The sequence below is a fragment of the Piliocolobus tephrosceles genome, chromosome 5 (assembly GCF_002776525.5).
Source record: "Piliocolobus tephrosceles isolate RC106 chromosome 5, ASM277652v3, whole genome shotgun sequence".
Lineage (NCBI taxonomy): Eukaryota > Metazoa > Chordata > Mammalia > Primates > Cercopithecidae > Piliocolobus > Piliocolobus tephrosceles.
Window position 1 is genome coordinate 22474990 of NC_045438.1, and position 12879 is coordinate 22487868.

The following is a 12879-nucleotide window of genomic DNA, read 5'->3' on the forward strand; positions in this document are numbered from 1 at the left end:
AAAACCAAACACCGCATGTTCTCACTCATGGGGAGAATTGAACAACGAGAACACTTGGACACAGGAAAGGGAGCATCACACACCAGGACCTGTCGTGGAGTGGGGGAAGAGGGGAGGGATAGCATTAGGAGATATACCTAAAGTAAATGATGAGTTAATGGCACATGTATACATATGTAACAAACCTGCATGCTGTGCACATGTACTCTAGAACTTAAAGTATAATAATAATAAAAAAAGAGTAGAGTAGGTTCCATCTCAATAAACCACTCTCCTTGCTCATTCATAAAAAGCAACTCCTAGGCCAGGCACGGTGGCTCATGGCTGTAATCCCAGCAAGTCGGGAGGCCAAGGTGGCTGGATCCCTTGAGACCAGGAGTTCAAGACCACCTTGGCCAACATGGTGAAACCCTGTTTCTACAAAAACATACAAAAATTAGCCTGGCAGGGTGGTGCACACCTATAATCCCAGCTACTTGGTGGGTGAGGCACGAGAATCACTTGAACCCAGGAGGCAGAGGTTGCAGTGAGCTGAGACTGTGCCACTGCACGCCAACCTGGGTAACAGAACTAGATACTGGCTCAAAAAAAAAAAAAAAAAAAAAAGTCACTCCTCATCCATTCAAGTTTAATCATGAGATTGAAGCATCTTCAGGTTCCACTTCTAATTCTAGATCTCTTGATATTTCCACCACATCTGCAGTTCCTCCCTCTACTGATGTCTTGGGCCCCTCAAAGTCATCATGAGGGTTGGAATCAACTTTTTACAGAATCCAGATAATAGTGATATTTTGACCTCCTCTCATGCATCAAACATATTTTTAATCGCATCTAGAATGGTGAATTCTCGAGAAAGTTATGAATATACTTTGCTTGGATCCATAAGAGGAAATGCTCCCTATGTCAGCTATAGCCTTACAAACTGTATTTTTAAAATTATTTTATTTTATTTTATTTTTTTTTTTTTTATTTTTTGAGACAGAGTTTCGCTCTTGTTCCCCAGGCTGGAGTGCAGTGGCACGATCTCGGCTCACAGCAACCTCCACCACCCAGGTTCAAGTGATTCTCCTGCCTCAGCCTCCCAAGTAGCTGGGATTACAGGTGCCTGCCACCAGAGCAGGCTAAGTTTTGTATTTTTAGTAGAGACAGGGTTTCACCATGTTGACCAGGCTGGTATTGAACTCCTGACCTCAGGTGATCCACCCACCTCGGCCTCCAAATTACTGGGATTATCAAGCCTGGCTCACAAAATGTATTTCTTAAAAAGTAAGTTTTGAAAATCAAAATTACTCCTTGAGCCGTGAGCTGCAAAATAGATCTTTTAGTAGGCATGAAAACAACATTAATCTCTTTGTATATCACCATCAGAGCTCTTGGGTGACCAGGTGCATTGTCAATAAGCAGAAATACTTTGAAAGAATTTTTTTTTTTGAGCAGTAAATCTCAACAGTGGGCTTAAAATATTCAGTAAACCATGTTGTAAAGAGACGTGCTGTCATCTAGGCCTTTATTATCTCATTGATAGAGCACAGGCAAAGTAAATTTATTTTAATTCTTTAGAGCCCTGGAATTGTCATAATGGTAAATGAGCATTGGCTTCAACCTGAAGTCACCAGCTGCATTATTCCCTAATAGGAGTCAGCCTAAACTTTGAAGCTTTGGAGCCAGGCATTGACTTCTCCTATCTAACTCTGAAAGTCCTGGATGGCATCTTCTTCCAATAGAGGACTGTTTAGTCTGCATTGAAAATGTGTTGTTTAATGTAGCCACCTTCATCAATGATGTTAGCTAGATCTTCTGGATAACTTGCTGCAGCTTGTACATCAACCCTTGCTGCTTCCACCTTGTACTTTTATGTTATGGAGATGACTTCTTTTCTTAAACCACATGAACCAACCTCTGCTAGCTTCCAACTTCTCTTCTGCAGCTTCCTTACCTCTCCACATCTTCATAGAATTGAAGAGATTTAGGGCCTTGGTCTGGATTAGGCTTTGGCTGAAAGAGAATTCCGGCTAATTGGATCTTCTATCCAGACCACTCAAACTTTCTCCACATCAGTAATAAGTTTGTCTCACTTTCTTAACATTCATGTGCTCATCAGAGTAGCACTTTTAATTTCCTTCAAGAACTTTTCCTTTGCATTCACAACTTGGCTATTTGGTGCAAGAGACCTAGCTTTCAGCCTATCTTGGCTTTTGGCATGCCTTCCTCAGTAAGCTTAATTATTTTCAGCTTCTGATTGAAAGTAAAGATATGCAACTCTTCCTTTCACTTTAATACTTAGAGGCTGTTGTAGGATTATTAATTTTCCTAATCTCAATATTGTTGTGTCTCAGGGAATAGAAAATGCCTGAAGAGAAGGAGAGATAGTGGGAATGTCTAGTTTTTGGAGCAGTCAGAACACACATATTTATTGATGAAGTTCACCATCTTATATAGAGGCAGCTTGTGATGACCTAAAACAATTATAAGATTAATAACAAAGATCAACGATCACAGATCACCAAAACAGATAAAACAATAATGAAAACATTTGAAATACTATGAGAATTACCAAAATGTGGCACAGAGACAGGAAGTGAGCACATCCTGTTGGAAAAATGGTGGTAACTTTATTCATTTTCTTTGAAAAATGCAGTATCTGTGGCATGCAATAAAGCAAAGTGCAATAAAAAGAGACATGCCTGCAATTTCAAATTGGAATCAAATATTTTAAAATCTGTCCAGTCTTTATTCTCACTATTATTTTTGGCTCTTTCCTTTTTGTTTTGCAATGTAGCGGGGACCTTTTATTATTAATTTTTGTGTCCACATTGTCAGGCATTCAATTTGGTACATAATAGGTGTTAAAATATTGAATAAAACTGAAGCTCTGGCATGACATACTGCTTTATAAATCTACGTCTAGGTTGATAATTAATACCATACAGTCTAAACTTTTGTTATATTTCAGATGGAGGTAACTTGCCTTTTTCTAAATGCAATGCCTAATATTTCTGCAGATTTAAATTCACAAACTTGGCATTTTACTATACTATAGTAACTTTCAGATTTTACAGTACACTTTTTCCCCTAGGCAATACTATATAGGTTAAATAAGAATAACCATGGGCAAAAATAATAGCTCCAGCAGCGAATGTCAGAGAAGTGCCACTTCATATCTGTTATTTTTGTCTTGACATTATATTAAATGTCTACCTCAAACGGAAAATTCCCCTAATCACATGATGATTTTATTTTCAAAGGCAACAAACAACTTTCCAATGAAAGTTTGCTAAATATGTATTTTGAACGTCTGTATAAATGGAAACTGAATCTCTCACATCCACGAGCTCACTAATGCCCTAGACCATATTAAAACTAAGTTTGAAATGCTAAGAGCTTTTTCTTTCTTTTGTTTTTCCCAACACTTTAGTAACCTGTGTCAGGGAGGGGAGAATGATGCAGCAAATGCGTAGCAAAGATAAAACTGGTTTGTCACAGTGAGTTCCAGCTTCATGCTGTGTAAATGAAACCAAGTTTCCCCTATGCAGAACGGGTTGCTCCATTTAAATTATCTTTGTTCTTTTAGGTCAAAATATCATGTCTTTTACTTATTTGGGTGAAAACCACATGCCCTAGCTTCTGGCACAGATAACAAATTAGAAAATATCTAAACCACATATATTTAAATGTCATATTTAAAGTACTTTGTAAATGAGGTAGAGTCTGCAGTTTATGAGGAAACAGCTCATTTACATACCAAAGAATCTCTCAAAATTGTAAATTCTGTGTGTCTTTGACAGCTTCACTTCAGGCATGGAGATGTGGAGATGTTTGATGTTTAGAGAGCATTAACTTGTATAGAGCAGAGCAAGACTTTATTCATTGCACAATTGCCAAAGATACTCTTTTTGGTTTCCTTTGAAGATAAAAATTACTATCTGTTTGGACCAGGAAGTTCATCTGTCTCTGTATAACTCTCACTAAGGGTAATATATATTTACGTGACAATCAAATAAGTATTCTCTATAAAAAAAAACCAAGCCTGTCATTCATATTATACAGGGCAGGTGGGAACTGGGGACAGCAAAAACTTAACCTTGACAAATCTTCCTAGAACTTTAAGTAAAATGAGGCCTAACTCCATAAACTTGACATTATTGTATGATGTTAATGCATAGTTGCCGGATGAAGATTTTTTTCCCTGCTTTGTTCTATTTAAATGTGCTACATTAGATAACATGTATTTTTACAAAATACATTAAACATGTACCCAACGGGTTTCTTTTTGTTTGAAAGAAGAAAAGAATAATGTTTTAATACTGTCTTTGAGCTCCAACTAAGCATAAGTATAAAACCAAAAGCTTTGCTGGAAAATCTTAACCATTCTCTTTTCAAATTGATATATTCAACACAAAGGTCAATGTAGATGATTTTAAAATTGCTTAGTTGCACTGTTTGATGTTTCTCTCATATTAAATATTGTTAACTGATTAAAAATTAATGCCAACAGTATTGGAGACTTTAAGTCTCTACGGATTCCTAAGCCTTTAGTATAATAACTGAATAGCTTCAATTCATTTTTGCATTGTAAAAGTAGCATGAATTTTAAATTACTGTCACAATGATGACCAAAAGTAAATAGGAAAAAAAAAATAAACATTTAAGCTGATAAACAGAACATTTTCATGGATACTATGTGCTTATGGGATGGGAGAAAAATAGTTCCTATTACAAATAATAATAAAAAGTATAAGAAAAAGCTTCTTACTGGAACCTAACAAGGGCTGACACTACACAGCTATATTTTCTGCTCGTTGTCACTGCAAATTTTGCATCATGGATGATTTGCACAATTTAAAAAGCATAAAGTTAATTTGCCAAATAGCATGATCTTGTAAAATTTTAAAAAATTCCTCTGGCCATACTATTTTTAATTAACCAAGTTCATGACCCTTCTTGTGAGGCTCCATCCTCCCCAGGCCAAGAATGGTTGAGTAGTGGAGATAGTGCCTGAACCCCAATTTCTGACTTAAATAAAACTCCATGCACTTACTACTCTATCACACTCTCTTTTCTTAATGCTTCTTCCTCTTAGCTCTGCACTGTATTTTCTCTCTGATTTTCAGTGAACTATACTCTCCTGGTTTTCAAAATTGCTTTTTCTTTTTCTTTTTTTCCTATTTTCCTAAAGTCAACTTGAGCAGTAAAGAACAAGAAGTTTCAGAGTCAGACTAATCAGGTTTATTTGATACCTGCCTTTCATAGTTTCTGTGATATTTCAAAGAGATAGTCATACAAAAGCTTCATACTTAATACCCTGTCAATAAACGCAATGTTCCAAGCCATAGCACTTTTTAGAACTATTTTTTCTTGCATCGTGTTGACTCCTTAGGCTTTTGAATTGTTCTCAGGTTTTCTCATGACCTATCTCAAAAACAAACTGTTTCTAATTATTGTCTCTAATTAATGTCACCAATAATACGAAACTAACCTCCAGATTCTCATATTATAATAGATATTAAAAAATGATTACTTCCTCATCTGCTTTTACAAACATAAGTATATTTCCAGACTACTCTGCTTAATATGAGCATATTTGGTTTTCATTTCAGTAGCAACAGACACTGTTCAATTTAGAGAGTAATTTGCACTTAAGAATAAATTTGGTGACCAGAGAATTCACTGACCCATATATGTTATGAAAATTAATTCTTATTAAAAGTTTTTTACTCTACTAACAACATCAACTGTTTTTTTCTTAACGCTTTATTGTGAAGAAGCTTAAATATTCCCCAAAGTAGAAAATATTGTAATGTAACTTAATGTGCCCATCATCAGCCTCAACTAATCAACTAATGGCCAATCAACTAATCAACTAATGGCCAATCCTAACCCACCCCCACCCCAACTACTTTCCTCTTGGACATATTATTTAGAAACAAATTTCAAACATCACATCACCTCTTTCGTAAATATTTGAATGTGTATCTCCAAATAATAAGTAATTTTAAAACACAACCACAATATAGTTATCCCACTAAAAATATAATTATTAAGGTTATCTAACATCCAGACTGTATTAAATGTTCACTTATTTCATTAAAATTTTTTTAAGGTTGTTTGCTTGAATCATGATCCCATCATTACACACATTGTGATGGGTTGCTAATTTTTTACATTTCTTTTAATCTATTCTCCAGATTTTCTTGTTTTTGTTCCCAGGAACTTATTTGAAGTAACTGGGTTGTCTGTACTGTAGCAGTTCCCATAGCCTACTACCTACTATGGTGTAGATTTTAGCATATTCCTCATGCCTCTATTTCTTAAAAATTGGAGACTGTGTATTTCCTTTTCCTTCCCTCCTTTCTTGCTTTCTTCTTTCTTTCTAGTCAGAAGAGTCAGTTCTAGCTATCATTTTACTGGTTGGTTGGGTTATGCCTTATATTTTGCCAATAGTGTGCCTTTTTTGTGGCTTCCAGACTTTTATCCATGAGTCTGTGCATTGCCCTCAAGTGTTGCATAATGAAAAAATCCAATCTTCTACTTAAACAATCCATGCACAAATCTTTTCATTTAACTGTGACTTTTACCGTCGTGGTCCTCCTCTTCTGAATAGGCTATCTTTCTAATGTCAGTTTTAAAATGTACTTATGAGACTAAAAATAATATTTTATATGTGGTATGTTGTTTTATCAGGGAAATGAAGAACATCCCCTGGAAGTAACCACGGCTTGAAACTAGTACTACAACCCTTTGTACCCCCAGGTCATCCCCACTTAAGCCAGAGCAGCTGCCCTTTGCTTTGACGAGGTAAATGAAGAAACATAGGTTGGACCACCTCATAATTTCACCATCTGTCACACTAGATGATATAACTTGTTTGCCTAGTTGTTAAGTAGTCTGGCTGTGAATTCTTGAATTTTTTTTTTTTTTTTTCCTTGAGAGCAACCGTGAGAAATCTTGTGCTGCAGAGTCTATGGGAGCAATGCGGTATGTAGAATATAAATGACCATTTTTGCTCTAAATTTTGAATATCAAATCTTCTCATAGGTTTGATTGTTACAGAAGCAGTGAAATGTGATTCAGCTAATGGTAAGGAAAGAATTCCACGCATAGTACAATAATTTTTCTCCTGAAGCCTGAGGTTATATAATGGTTTATAAGTTGACAGTTTGACATAAGCTCTTCTAACATTTTAAATAAAAAGCTTTCTTGAACTAAGCGTTCTAGTAAATACTAAGTTAATTATATATAGGATTCCCAGCAACTTGGACACATTACATTGCAAGGAAGACAAAGGACTATGTATAGCCCTAAACCTGTGTGCTGTTTGAGTGTAATCCAGTCTGGGCCTGATTCAGCCTCCTAAATGTAACATGGTCCTAGTGTAGGCTCCAACAACAACCTAAGTGACCAACCTAACAGTCTCACACAGCAAGAAGACATATCCAATATGACTCTGTGGTCAGGCATGGTTATGAATCCTGGCTATATCACATACAGTTGTGTGAATTCTAGCACATTCTTTAAACTCTCTTAACCTCAGCTTTCTATTCTCTAAGCAGCAATAATACTAGCCTTTATCTCATTTGGTGGCCCTGAAGATTAAATGAATATTTATCAAGCTTAATACAGTGCTTGACATCTTATGTCTTCAGAATAAATGTAAGTTGTTATCATTGCTGTTATAATTATCTTTATTAATTTATTGTGCCAGAATCAAAGGTATTATTACCCTAAAATCCTTTGGGGTTCAACTTTGTCCTATTTCTAATTTATCTATTGCTCTGTACCTGAAACACAATTCTGTAATTAACATTATTTCCTTTCTTCCACTGTATGAAGTAAGCCAGCTTGGAACCTGCAGTGGAAATTGATGTGAGCAGCTAGGTGAGGTTATAGGCACGGCATCACTGTAGTTGAATAAGCTATGCGATGAGGCACAGGAGGCATGAAATGTATCCTCAGGTCTCTCCTAATTTCCCATGACCATCAGAGAGTCATATAATATGTATGATCCTCGTCTTCCCAAAACCTGAGATGAGGACAGTTGACTAGAGCTTTCTAAGGTAATGAGTTACCTCTTATATTCTTAAGTGCCACAAACTGTTTTGTTTGTGGGTGTGATAAATGGATGGAAATTGTAATTGATAGGTGGCATAGGTCTACTGATAGAGTGCTTACATTTCAGTAATATGTCCAAAAGTGATTGCAAGCCCCAGGCGTGGTGGTTCATGCCTGTATTCCCAATGTTTTAGGAGGTAGAGACAAGAGAATCTTGGCTTGAGGCCAGTAGTTCAAGTACAGCCTGGTCAACATAAGGAGATCCTGTCTTTACAAAAATGAAGCAAGAAAAAGTTAGCCAGGCATGATGGTGCACACCTGTAGTCCTAACTACTTCTGATGCTGAGGTAGAAAGATTGCTGGAGCCCAGGAGTTTGAGACTGCAGTGAGCTATGATCATGCCACTGCATTCTAATATGGGTGACAGAGAGAAACTCTGCTCTAAAATAAATAAATAAAAAAGTGGTTGAGAAAGAAATATAGCAGATGAGATAAAATAAGACTATTCCAGGCTCATTAAATAGCCTGTACCAAGGCATTGTACAAAGGTATACCTTTTATAAAGGACTGGAGGAAGGCAATTGTAGCTAGGGCACAGAAAGTGAGAATTGCCAAGGTAACGTGAAATTGTGTAGTAAAACAGTGTGCAAAAATCTTTGAATATCCTCAAAGAATGACTGTGCTACTTTAAAAGATAACTTCATTTGAGTTGGCAGTCTAATTTTCGTTTGAGAAATATTATTAATAAATCACTCCAGAAAATGAAAAAAAGTACATAATTGATGTTCAGATAATAAAGATCCTATGAACTGTTAAGACCCGGAAGTGGAAAATGACCATCATCCAGGAATTAGATGGTATTTCTACTTTTTAATTTTATTACTAATTCAATTATTTTTATGGGTGACTCCAGAAGGTCTTCCAAGGCCCTTTTAAACCCCCACAGAGTGGAGGCAGAAACAAAAGTTCTATTTCATAATCACGAATTTTCCTGTAAAACGTCTTTTGAATCAAGTGCAAGTTCTACAGAACATAAGCCACAAGCAAGCCCAAGATGGTTTAGTCAACTGACCTCCTGAATCACCTGTGAGCCCAAACACTGTGCAGAGGTAGAGAAACAGAAGATTAAGACACTCATAGCTATCTTAATAACTTATGCAGAGCTAAGCAATAAGTTTTTATAGATAGCTTTCTTTAAGGCAAACTAAAAGCAACATGACACAGAATATTTAAGGAATAGGAAAAATGCTATTTATATTTAGTTAGCAAATTCTGAACTAAAATTGGTAAAGAGTAAACCTGATATCCTCTCACAGAAAAGAAAACACACACACACAAATGAGATTTAAAGGGGCTGGCTTTAAATGTTAGTAATGCTGTGGTCTTGAGCAAGTCACAGAACATTTTAGCTACAGTTCCTTTTTCTGCCAAACTGAGATGATAATGCCTCCTTAACTGAATTGTGTCAGTTTTAAATAAGTAAACACACATAACATTCTGAGCAAAATACCTAACACGCAGAGATCTCTCAGCAATTGTTATTAATTTGGGGTGTCAGACCGAATTTCTCAGTGTAAGGTACAAATAAGGCAATTCTTACAAATATTGACTGAAAATCTCCAACAGAAATAACTGTGTGTCCATACTAATTTCTACGCCCAAAATAAAAACACATATTCTATATTTCAGTTGTATTATTCAAAACAAACCAGCATAGCATTTAACTTGGAAGTTGTTAAGAGCACCACCTGTCTGAGTTTCTTACAGCTGTCAGAAGCAAATTTTAGATCCACCTCCAAAATTTTACCTCAACTAGAACCAGACTGTGTCTGTATTCAAAGTAATTTAGTTTTGAAGGGCTTCTTCATTCTAAGAAACATGTACACACACACACACACATATATATATGAAGCATATATGGAATATAAATATATATAACTAGCAACCATCAAATAGAAGATATGTATTATAATTATAGTATGTAGCTTTCAGTAAAGCATTGAAGCAGAAAATATTTATTGTAATATAAAGATAGAATTTACCATTTAGAGGAAAATGAAGAATGAATTTATGAAAAGAACCAGAATTCTAAACTTACTTACTTTATTTTAAAAATCATATTGAAGCACAGTAAGTTTGTGGAATTCCAATCTTTATCTCTGAATTTCCATTAATGGTCAAATAAATACAAATTTTGTGGGAACCCTTATGTCTTAAATTGTATATAAATCATATATATGTGTGTGTGTTTTACATAGCCTAGTAGGAAAGGAAAAACAAATTTAAGGTCTCCATTTAAAAATATCATAAAGCAAAAATGCTTCAAATTACTTTTTAAGTTTAAATAAGCATTAGTGTAATATTTTAAGTTCATCATGGTCTCCATCCTTGAAAACTTTGTAATTTTTGCTGGATAAGATATCATCCATCATGTTACATGACCATAGCTATTTATAGAGGTGTGAGTAACAACTGTTATCTACTGGGGCCTTTGGTATAGCAGAGAACAGTTTCCACATGCAAAATTTAAGAGAAATCTCTTTTTGCTCCCCCAATATACAGATCTGGCAGCCTCTCAGCTCCTAAATCCACTTCTCAGATCCTGTATAGAATCATTGATCACGACAATTACCTTAAAGCAACATTTTAAATGGACACATCAACAGTCCATGTGGCTGTCAATTTGCATATTTTTTTTCCTTACTTGATACTATTGGAAAATGGTAGCAATACCTTCAGCAGTGATCTCAGTCATGGTGGTCGTCAAAAGTAAAAGTCAGTTGAAAAGTTCCCGTCAAGTAGCACTTTGCAGACTATTTGGGGATTTGAGAACTCTGGTAGAGGGTTCTGTGTCAAAACCTGGGGACTCTTCTTTTTCCTGGCTGTTTCTGCTGCTTCTTTGTTGTTCTGTTGAACTTTGCCTCTCCTCTGCAGAGTTCTCCCCCTGGAATCAACCTAAGCCCTTTCCAAGCAGCACTTGTGGCTCAGCTAGAAGTATCAGCTTCAAACAAAAATAGCCTCATCTCCCTAGGACTCTTCAGCATGTGGTTTTTTTTTTTTTTTTTTTTTTTTTTGGCACTCTAGAGGAACACACACAGAGACACACCAGCTCTCCAGCCCCAAAGACAGACAGGCCACAAAAAAAAAAAGAAGAAGCCAAATGAACTACAAAGTACCATCTAAGCCCGCAGTTTCTCTAAGACAATTACAGATCTTGGGGTCTATGTCAGAAAACATGAAGTAAAGAGTTGAAAGTAATCTTATCTATGAGAGCTCAGATTTATTATTAGTGCTTTTAATGGTCAGAACATTCTTCTTTCCCTTATTTGGCTTGGGGAGGGTCCCAAATGTCTACCACAGACAAACAGGAGGGAAGTCTTAAGTAATTTTCTAAAAGTTGTGTTCCTGTTGATACAAATCCACTTAGCAAGTGCAGTTATTTTTATAGGGCTACACTTAGAGTTGCAACTATTAAATCCTGAAGCTTTCTTTTAAAGTAGTCATATTGGAGAAGATTAATATTTTCTGAACACTGACCAATAAGAATTATGTAATGTGAATTTATAGTGTGATACTTGAAAACCGATGGATTCATGAATTACTACGTTTTTAATTCTCTTTAATACCTAACTAAGAACTAAATATCTGCATTTATCCATGCAATAAAAGGAAGCGAAGGTGACATAAAGTTTAGTAGTCCACAGCCAATATTTTAGTAAAATATTTCCTTATCTCAACTTAAAAAAAAGGATTATAGCAGACACTAACAATTAACCAAATTGTCTGATTAGCATTTCACCTTCCCACTCCTAGACAGGTGTTAATGAGCAAAAAAATATTCAATAGTTGGTTAGCTGGAAGGAAAAGGATAATCAAAGGGCACTGATAATCATAAACTCTAGCCAATCTGTAAATAATCAAGGGTGGACTACACTTTTATTTTATTCTCATATTCAACCTAATACATGCTTGTAGTTTAATCTTTTAGCTTGAACTTGCTACCTTTTGTTTTCAGACCTCCTGAATTCATATGGTACTTCACAGATCATGAAGCAAAGCCGTGTTTGTTATTTTTAAAATTCAGGCTCAGAAGAGTGCTTCTACAGCTATTTCTGTAGGCAATGACCTCCTCCCTGTTAGTGGTTCTGTCTTTATCTGCTGCCCCCATTCCTGGCACAATAGAAAGTTGCTCATATATCAGCTGAATACATAAATTAGTAACAAATCTTAACTTACAAGGAGGAAATGATTACATGATTGCATTCATGATTGTATTCAAAGTCCTACATCTAGGACTGGGCCTAGAGCCTTTTAACTATAAGTTTGCTATCTTTCCCAAAAAGTGAGGCCTTGTTGCAGATACTATGACTTACAGGTAAAGTGGGTCACTGCAAATTAGGCCCACTATTGGAATGAAAAGATACAAAATCCTCAAGAGCAGCTTCCCAGAGTTCTGGGTTGGTCTAAGGAGGTATCCTAAGAGAAAAGCCCTCCTCACACTGCCCCCCCAAGGAATCTCCAGTCAATACTGCCGCAGCACTTCCAATTGTTTTAAAAAACATAGCACTTCATGTCTCCATTCATCAGTTAAACTTTCATAATCTTTCACTGTAGTTAACTGAAGGAATGACATCTTATGTAACTCATTAAGACTTTTCATGGGTCAGATCCTAAATAAAATTAAGCTCTGGGACAGGAAAAAAACTCAACTTTTCAAACTCGTTTTACTCAATAAAAAGTTTGAATAAGACTCTAGAAAAGAAATACTAAATTCCTAGTATTGATGTTACTCTTAGGTTCCCAATCACTATTTTCATGTTAAACATACTG

At 35.8% G+C, this 12879-nt stretch overlaps 1 protein-coding gene across 2 annotated transcripts in view; it reads right to left on the reverse strand.

The window, feature by feature from the left end:
- The window catches only part of TRDN (triadin), a 410542-nt gene extending 399407 nt beyond the window's left edge, over positions 1–11135 (reverse strand). For both annotated transcript variants that reach the window (XM_026455003.2, XM_023230633.1), the window contains exon 1: positions 10783–11135. In XM_026455003.2, the coding sequence (XP_026310788.1) occupies positions 10783–10804 (22 nt within the window). In that variant the 5' untranslated portion in view covers positions 10805–11135. The remainder of the gene's footprint in view (positions 1–10782) is intronic.
- Positions 11136–12879: the final 1744 nt, after the last annotated feature.